General features: G+C 48.2%; 1 protein-coding gene across 3 annotated transcripts in view; it reads left to right on the plus strand.

The window, feature by feature from the left end:
* rbm33a (RNA binding motif protein 33a) overlaps positions 1-10,000 on the plus strand; it is a 61,024-nt gene that overhangs the window by 10,433 nt on the left and 40,591 nt on the right. For all 3 annotated transcript variants that reach the window (XM_063207079.1, XM_063207080.1, XM_063207081.1), the window contains exons 6-8: positions 6,588-6,761; positions 7,272-7,446; positions 8,626-8,918. In XM_063207079.1, the coding sequence (XP_063063149.1) occupies positions 6,588-6,761; positions 7,272-7,446; positions 8,626-8,918 (642 nt within the window). The remainder of the gene's footprint in view (positions 1-6,587; positions 6,762-7,271; positions 7,447-8,625; positions 8,919-10,000) is intronic.

Below are 10,000 nucleotides of genomic sequence, written 5' to 3' on the forward strand. Positions count from 1 at the left end.
GCTGTTCATTATGTGGTCTACTGACTCCAGGTGTTGTGGTGGGTCATGTAGCACGCATAGGGGGGAGTGGATAGATGGAAACCAGAGGGATAGATTGTATTTTGTGGGGAGAACCTGTAGGCACACACACACACACACACACACACACACACACACACACACACACACAGACACACACACACACACACACACACACACAGACACACACACACACACACACACACACACACACACACACACACACACACACACACACACACACACACCAAACCATGATGAGTTTCAGGTCAGTGAAGTCTGTTGATGCCACAGAATACTCATACTGGTATTACTATATTTGTGAGGACATTCCATTGACTCCAATGCATTTTACTTGCATTTTAAAACTAGTAAACGCTAAACTGTGCCCTGCCCGAAACAATACCTAACCGTAACCTGTCAGTAAACTTTTTTTTTTGCACTTAGTTAGTTGCACTTAGTTTTTTCATCAACAACAAAGCTACATATTTAATGGCTGTGAGGACCGACCAACATGTTCTCACAGCCACAAATGTACTCACAGCACAGGTGAAATGTCAGGTTTTGGTCCTCACAATAGTTATAACAAGTACACGACCACACGCACACATATCAAACTCCTGCGTGATGAGCTGCAGGTCAATGAAGTCTGTTTATGCCTCACACACACACACACACACACACACACACACACACACACACACACACACACACACACACACACACACACACACACACACACACAAACCCCTACATGACGAATTTAAGGTCCGTGCCTGTCAATGTCTTGAGACCACCCTGAGCAATACACACTGGATTAAACCTCTGGATGATGAGTTTAAGTAGTTTAGCGTGTGCTACCTTTTCACTAACCTGGTCTTCCCATACCCTCATACTCATTTCATTCGTACAGGGAGTCTGGAATGGCGAGTTTTGAAATAAGTGGTGGGGGGGATCTGTGTTCATTTGAAATGCTTTAATTCACTGTTATTGCTACAATTTTATCATGTCATTGAGAAACAATTACTAGTGGGGTGAGGGGTGACCTCTGTTGTGTGGTTGCAAGACTAAACACCTCTGAGACCACCATGTCCAGATGGAACTTGAAAGGAAAATTGTTTGGACTGGACTGCAGTGCTTTTGTCTGTCAAGGCCAGGGATGCGTTTCTCGACAATATCATTGCTAACCAAGTTAGCAACTAACTTGGTTGCAATTCAATTGTAATGCAAATCCAGGCTATCTCTTCACCGATTCATTGCCCGTGTCACCGGGCCTTCTTCACCCTGCCATGAGTTCAGCTCAGTACCTGCATGTATGTTTGACTGAGATCTACACGAAAAAAGAAAACCCAGTCACATGCACATGGGCACATGAAAGACACACAAGTGTGGAAAGAGGTTTTCAAGCAGTTGACAATGTCATGACCACTGTTCAGGTCTCTCACAGAGCCACACAGCTTAGCTGTCAAGGGTGTCTAAAAAGAATGGAGCTGGTCAGGTTTTATTTTTACATTACATATTATTTATACACATTCTGCATAGAAGAGCCATCAGAGGTAATATCGCTTCTCCTGACCAGTGCTAGATGCATGTGATGTTTGGCGCCACCCGTAGGCGAAATAAAATACTTCAGATGAACACACAGGTGCAGACAGGGTCATTGCAATACCTGGTCCAACCTGCTCTGGGGGAGTGCAAGTAATACATCAATTATCAGAGATGACGCCAAGACACTTATTTGCAAATCTCAATTAAGCGTCCAAGTCTTTCCAATCAAGTCAGAGTCAAGTCACAAGTTCAGACACTTTTGAGTCAAGTCAAGCCTGACTCGAGACCAACTCACAAGTCCACATCTCTGATGATGATGATGATGATTAAGAGAATATTAATAAGCAGATATGCTGAGAAACTTTGGCTAAATGAAGGCATAACAAACGCTTGCAACACCTAAGGATTCACAGCGTGATGAGACGCGCCCGCGCACACACAAGGATTTAGATGTGACACGGATGTACACGGCTGTTATTGACCCCACATCTTAAACTTTCCCCTTTCTTCATGATTCGCTCCTTACTAGGTCAAGTCCTCGCAAGTCCCCACCCCCCCACTTGCATTTATTTTCTTTCATTGTGTGTCACTGTTGTGATCCTAAGATCCTAATTATGCCCCCCTCGTCTCTCTCCTCATTCCCTATTCATTTGTCCCAGAGCATGATTTCCTGTCAGGGGGCAGGTGTCACGTCTCTGTGGCCTCTGTCTTCATGATAAAGATTTTGGGGGAGGGCAGAGGGGTGCAGCATAGGCTGGGTGGGGGTGTGGTGGTGTAAGATTGACACTGAATGCGTTCCATTATCGCTCCAGGCCAGCGGCCCTCTACTCTCTGTCCCGACACACACACACACGCACGCACACACACACACACACACACACACACACACACACACACACACACACACACACACACACACACACACACACACACACACACACACACACACCAGTGGAGGCAGACAGACACAGGGATTCAAAACGCAACTCCTCCACACACACACACACACACACACACACACACACACACACACACACACACACACACACACACACCAGTGGAGGCAGACAGACATAGGGCATAAACCTTTCCCTTCTACACCCCCACTCTGGTTGGCTAGCAGGTAGCGCAGGCCCGCCTGTAGCAGCCGCTGTCTTCACGATTGTGGCCGCAGGCTCTCTCCCCTGTCTGTGTCTGGGGCTTGGGGGAGGGGAGGGGAGGGAAGGGGAGGCTGAGGGGGGTGGAGGAGGTGAGGGTGGTGGTAGGATGCTGCCGCCACTGCTGCTGCTACCGCTGCCTTTGTGTCAAGAGGACGCACTGCCAGTCAATGCGGGCTTAATGCTCAGAGAGAGAAAGAGATGGAAAGAAAAGGGTTTTTATCTACAGGTTTAGACACTATCTGATCACCGCAAACCCCACTCTATAGGTGACAAGGTTATTGACCCTTTTAGAGGAAGACACGCTCTTTTTAGAAGACACCTCTTTTTTACAGTGGCACAGGGACATGCAGAGCAGAGCAGATGATTGATGAGTTTCTCGGGGCCCAGCCAGCCAGCTTATTTATTTGTTAGGTGAGGTGCACAGAAAAGCAAGCGATGGGCATGCCAATACACAACAAAAGCCAGCGGAGGTAAATAAATAGATAGATAAATAAATAAATAAATGAAGGGCAGACAAAAGAGGCGGAGAGGAAGATCTCAGGTGATTATCTGGAGGTAGCGGAATAGGGCTGTCAGCAGGGCAGAGCGGGACGGGGCGCTCTCTCTCCTGTTCTGTGACAGCACGACCGCAGCACCGGCAGAAGGGACACGCTCACAAAGAGAGATATATGGCCTCGGGAAAAGAGCACCACACAACACAACAGAGCAGCACGGCGAAATAAACAAATAAAGATAAGCGCCTGACCTTCCGACTAGCCGTGTTTGGCATTTAAGGAAAAACCTTCTGCCACGCATGCATACATGCATGTACCTTACCCACTCACACACTGTGTGTGTGTGCGTGTGCGTGCGCGCGTGCGTGCACGCGCGCGCGCCCCCACGTGTCGGCGTGAGTGTATTTATTCATATGTTTTAAGGTATTGATGTGTGTGTCTGTATGCATGTTGTGTATTGGCGTGCGTGCGTGTGTGTGTGTGTGTTTGTGTCTGCGTGTGTGTCGGCGATATCTCTGTTTACAAGGTCACCTAGCTGCTGGCGCTTAACATTTGTGTGTTTGCTGGTATTGAGAGTTAATGTGTGGAACAGTTTAAGGGATTAAGCTGTTTGGGCCGGAGGGGGGGCAGCCTGGTGTGTGTGTGTGTGTGTGCGTGTGCGTGTGCGTGTGCGTGTGCGTGTGCGTGTGTGTGTGTGTGTGTGTGTGTGTGTGTGTGTGTGTGTGTGTGTGTGTGTGTGTGTGTGTGTGTGTGTGTGTGTGTGTGTGTGTGTGTGTGTGTGTGTGGGTGTGTGGGTGTGTGTGGGTGTGTGTGGGTGGGTGTATGCATGCGTGTGTATGCATGCGTGTGTGTGTGTGTATGCATGCGTGCGTGTGCACGCGTGTGTACGCGTGTGTGTGCGTGCGCGTGCGCGCATGCTGTGTGTGTCGTTGGCCATATCTGTTTTTTTTTCTTTTTAGAGCTGCTTTAAATGCATTACAGGGACACACACACACACACACACACGTGCGTGGCGTGGCGCGGTGTGGCGTTTAATAGTGAACACAGCCAGGCTATCTTTTGTTTTAGGTGTCTTAGTTCAGCTCATTTAAAAACTGCAGGGGAGACGATGTATTATTTATTTATTTGAAGTCTACTACTACTAGTGAGCCTACCAGCGGCGTCTGGAATATAAATGTATGTCTCTTTCTTTATGCTGTGGCAGATGCCGTGCGTGCGTGCGTGCGTGCGTGCGTGCGTGCGTGCGTGCGTGCGTGCGTGCGTGCGTGCGTGCGTGTGTGTGCGTGCGTGTGTGTGTGTGTGTGTGTGTGTGTGGGGATAATAATGATGTGTGTGTGTGTGTGTGTGTGTGTGTGTGTGTGTGTGTGTGTGTGTGTGTGTGTGTGTGTGTGTGTGTGTGTGTTAAGGAGGCGGAGAGATGTGCAGCCGTGATGTAGTCATCACCTTAAACATCGACTTCCCCCTTTCATTTCACTTCCTCCCCGTCTGCTGTGGTTCCGGCTGGATTTCACGTGTGTGTGTGTGTGTGTGTGTGTGTGTGTGTGTGTGTGTGTGTGTGTGTGTGTGTCTGTGTGTGTGTGTGTGTGTGTGTGTGTGTGTGTGTGTGTGTGTGTGTGTGTGTGTGTGTGTGTGTGTGTGTGTGTGTGTGTGTGTGTGTGTGTGTGTGTGTGTGTGTGTGAGTGTCTGTGTGTGAGATTTGAGCAGCGCCACTCACTCACTCATTCACTCGCTCGCTCTCTCTTGATATTTTCACCGTCACTGGCCTGAATATATCCTTGCACACTTGTTTGTCTTTTGTGAGTGCATCCGTGTCTCTGCGTCTGTATGGGCCGCATGTGTTTTGTGTGTGTGTGTGTGTGTGTTTGTGTGTGTGTGTGTGTGTGTGTGTGTGTGTGTGTGTGTGTGTGTGTGTGTGTGTGCGTGCGTGCGTGCGTGCGTGCGTGCGTGCGTGCGTGCGTGCGTGCGTGCGTGCGTGCGTGCGTGCGTGCGTGCGTGCGTGCGTGCGTGCGTGCGTGCGTGCGTGCGTGCGTGCGTGCGTGCGTGCGTGCGTGCGTGCGTGCGTGCGTGCGTGCGTGCGTGCGTGCGTGCGTGCGTGCGTGCGTGCGTGCGTGCGTGCGTGCGTGCGTGCGTGCGTGCGTGCGTGCGTGCGTGCGTGCGTGCGTGCGTGCGTGCGTGTGCAGTGCCCCAGTCAATGATATATTTGCTCTGCTACTGAGCCGTGGTGTGTGTGTGTGTTTATCTGGGGTTGCTGTGTATCATGTCAAACATTTACATCTCATCGAATTTCAAATACGGGCTGGAATAGTAATGAAGGCTCTCTCCCACTGTTATGGTAATAGTGGGTCTCTCTCTCGCCCTCTCTCTCTTGCTCGCTCTCTCTCTCGCTCTCACTCTGTCGCGCTCTCTCTCTCGTACTCTCTCTCTCTCTTGCTCGCTCGCTCTCTCTCTCTCTCTCTCTCTCTCTCTCTCTCTAGCTCTTTCACTTGGTCTCTCTCCCCTCTACATAGATGGTTCTCTCTTTCTCCATCCTCACCCCCCCACACACCCCTCCCCCCCTTCCCATCCCTTTCTCTTTCCATCACCGCACTGTACTGACCTCTTTGTTTTTGTCAGTGCCTTTTCCAACATTTTTATTCTTTAACGCTTTATGCTACTTTTCACCCCCTCCCCAAATAATGTAACATGTAATATATTTTACCATCTTACAATGTCTTACCATTTGCCAGCCATACCACATGGGGTAGAGGAGGGACATGTCATGGAGTAGATCTCAGGGGACAGTGCTTGTTGAATTGGACTTAATCAGGGGAGTTCTGTTATTCAGAGACAAAAGGTCTCAACTCGCCAGAGTGAGAAACTATAACATTTCTCTTGTATTTGTGAAGCTCTATTATCAGGACAACGTCATCATTATCATTATCAAAACGTTTGCTCAGAATCCGTGAGCATAGTTAATGCCTTCCCCAAAATGAATGTTTCAGGCTTAAACCTTTGCGTGGCTGCAGTGTTAAACCAAAGAAGGTGGATCTAACAAGAAGCGTCATTTTGTTTCTTTTCCGGCATCCACTTTATGTTGGGTGAACGCCCCTTTAGGAGACCTTCGGTTTGGAGACCTTCGGAGTCCTGAGGTTGAGAATCAATTAAGTCCCCTTCGCGCTGTAGATGGCGGTAGCGCGCATCTTGCTCAAACACCTCAAAAAAGAAGTAGTAGTAGGGGACAACGCCCCCTTAGGAGACCCAACTTGAGCACACGCTTTTGCATTGAGTGGGCGTGTTTTGCGATATCTTGGTTTGATTCAGTATTTTTGGTTAAACCCTTGTTTTGTTGTACTGATTGGCTGATTGATTGTTTGTGTGGCTTTTACAGGTGGAAGAGTTCCCGTCAGGCTACACCAGTCAGAGCACGGCCAATGAGCAGGGGCAGAACCAGGAAGAAGAGCCCATGCAGGAACAGGAAGCAGAATCTGAACAGACCCAGGAAGAGGCGGAGCCAGAACAGGAACAAGACCGAGATGACTCCCAGGCCGTTGATGCCGAAGAGGTGCGTGTGTGTGCGTGTGCGTGTGTGTGTGTGTTGTTTGACCATTCTTGTTAATCGGCCATTTTGGCAGATGAATGCCATCCTGATTGTACATGTACAGGACTATTAAGCTTTATTGTCAAAATCCACAATGCAAGGATTATTTCTGCAGTCAGAAAAAAATGTGACAATACATACTCTAATAGGAACAGTCCGACATTTTTGGAAATGAGCTCATTTAACACTTCACCTCGAGTGAAATAATTGAGTTTTACCTTTCTCCTGAACTTCTACCCATTCTCTGATTCTGGTGATATCACTTCTTAGCATGTATGAGATTGAACCGAAGGAGGCCAGGTGATACCATGCAGTTTTTGTTCCATTCCGTTGAATGATAACATGAAGTAAATTGAGCTTATTTCCAAAAAAATAATGCACAATTTATCTACAGCATTCTGTCAGTGATCCCCATAAAAGTCTGCCCAATGTTGACCTCTGACCTTCTCGCCCCACCCCCCCCACCCCTTAAAGCCTGAGAACGAGGCCGAGCCTGAGGAAGAGGAGGATTTGAAGGAGGAGTCTGATGAAGATGAGGATGACGATGAAGAGTCGGGCCGTCTCCGCTTCAAGAGCGAACGCAAGGACACCACAGTCATACGGCTCTCCGACGCAGCGCGGAAGAGAAGGAACATTCCAGAAACGTTAGGTGCGCTGGTGAACAGTGTTTAGACTAGTATTCATAGCTGTGGGTAGATGCAGTAGCCGTTGTACTCAATTACTTTTCAGATAGGACGGTATGAGAGAGACAAGAAACGAGTTGGGGGAGAGAGAGAGACAGGGAAGGATTGGCAAATGACCCGGGCTGGAATTGAACCTGGGTCGCTGGTGAAGCAGTGCAGTGCCCAGCCGTTTGAGCGATGGCTGGGCCAGACATTAGGCCCTTCTGAATTGTTTTTGCTGGTACTTACCATGGAGGCGCTGACTGTTTCAGGTGGGGGGTTGGGGGCCTTACAGAGGGCAGATAGATTTGATGGAGCAACTAGGTAATTGCCTAGTCTGCCTGCTGGTAAAACCCGCTCTGGGTAGGTGTATAGGGGGTCGGGGGGGTAATTAATCAGTGCTCTCCCCCATCCTCCTCCATGACTGAGGTACGCTGAGCATTATTGCAATTTCGTTGTGTGCAGTGTGCAGTGAACACTTGTGTGCTGTGGAGTGCTGTGTCACTATGACAATGGGAGTTGAAGTTTCCCAGTTGGGCTTTCTACTTTCACTGTATAACGAGGTAGATAGGAAGAGTCAAACAAGTCACGAATTTAGGAAAAAGTATGAACTGATTCTTTCATGTAGTCTTGGTCTGTTTCTCTGCACCTTTAAGATTCACGAGGTCAACTTTTGGAGCCTTGGATTAGGGGGAATGTATTCCCAGTGATGAGCTGTCTGCATGCCCCTCTGTGGCCCTCATGCCCTGAAATTTCCTCATTTGAGTGTGAAAGAAAATTGTGTTATTCTGAAAGGATGTATTGTTCACATTTTCAAGGTTGAATGAACAGTGAACATTAAATTTTTAGCAGAAGTGTCGGTGAGGGGGAATACAGAACCCCTAATTCAGAACCCCAAATCCTGTGCGTGTGCCTGATGTGCTGCACAAAAGTAAACAAGGAATGTATTTCATCGCAAAGTTTGTGTTTGTCAAAGGTGGAATTGCCATTTTTCCTCAGAATATGTGTACAGGAATAAATGATTAGTCATAGCGTTATTATTTTTCAAAATTATTATTTCAAAAAGTGTTCAGGATATTCTCAGGCTTCTCAGGATATTCATCATACATTCATATTCAAACATCTGGCCTGAATGTGTAAGTAACTGTTTGCTTTTGGGTTTCCAGAGTTGTCCGAAGAGGCCAAGGCCAACCTGCGTGAGATGGAGGAGCGGGAGCGCCAGAGGCGGTCGGGATTCCGGGGTCGTGGCAACCGAGGAGGAGGAGGAGGACCGGGCCTCATGAGAGGAGGACCCATGGGCATGGGGATGGGCATGGGGATGGGGGGGCGAGGAGGACACATGATGGGGGGCAGAGGAGGCTTCCCCAACTTCAGGATGGGCGGCGACTTCAGAGATGGCGGTCGAGGGGGACACATGATGAACGACCAGAGGCCTCCACTCATACACCTTGGCATGCAGGTAAACCGTTAACACCCACCGATGATTATAAAATGGAACATTTGTGTTAACATGCATAGTCGTAGTGCATACACGCGATGGACTGTTGATGTCTGGGTCATAACTCTTTGGATGATGCCATTTTGGATTCAAATAGGGTAAGGCAGTGGTTTTCTGCTCGTTAGAGGCACAGAACCACTACATAACAAGCAAAGATGGAGCAGAAATGAATTGCATTTCATATTTCAGGCCATAGAACAGTGCCAGACCTAACCTGAACAAGATGATTCTTTTTTTTAAAGCTACTTTTTGATAAGCTCTTTTAATAAAAGCCATGTACGTTACATTGCATTACATTACATTTAGCTGACGCTTAAACCCAAAGTGATTTGCAGATATTACAGGGTATTGGTTACAGTCCCTGGAGCAATGCGGTTCAATTGTTCAAGGTCACTTCAGGCAAAGGAGGGAGGAAGGAATTGGTGCAACCCTGTGATCTATAGTCCAACTCCCAACTCATTACTCCACAGCTGTCCTTGTACAATGCATGATGTAGTACTGGGAATACGATTCATTTAGCAGGTGAGTGAAGGAATGGTTGGTCTTAGCATTTGTAGCTTCCACCCGTAGCATACGGGCCCCTTTCATGAGCGCGAGCTAAACACGCCCTTTGTGAAAGCCCACCTGGGAAACTGCAACTCCCATTGTCATTGTGACACAGCACTCATCAGCTCACAAGTGCACACAATGAAATTGCATTTATGCCTCACCCTTGAGTACCTGGCTGGGTGGAATAGAGCATGCCCAATCATAGACCTGGGAATGCAGGCTCAACACCTATTCCAGTTGTGTTCCAATGAAATAGTGTATACAAAAGACAAGGACACTGTACTCTCAGAGTTGAAAACATCTAGGACACCTGCCCATGCAGGTAAACAGCCCTGACGATATGAAGCAAGAATTGGGGGAGATGCACTGTATGTCATACGGTGGCATCGCTGTTGTGAAAAGAACGCGATCTGGGGATGATTGGCTGATGCAGGAATAGCAAAGGCCAAAACATCTCCGAAAACTTTACAACTTTTTTTTTACCTTCATGTTTA

This window comes from Engraulis encrasicolus, chromosome 9, assembly GCF_034702125.1.
Source record: "Engraulis encrasicolus isolate BLACKSEA-1 chromosome 9, IST_EnEncr_1.0, whole genome shotgun sequence".
Lineage (NCBI taxonomy): Eukaryota > Metazoa > Chordata > Actinopteri > Clupeiformes > Engraulidae > Engraulis > Engraulis encrasicolus.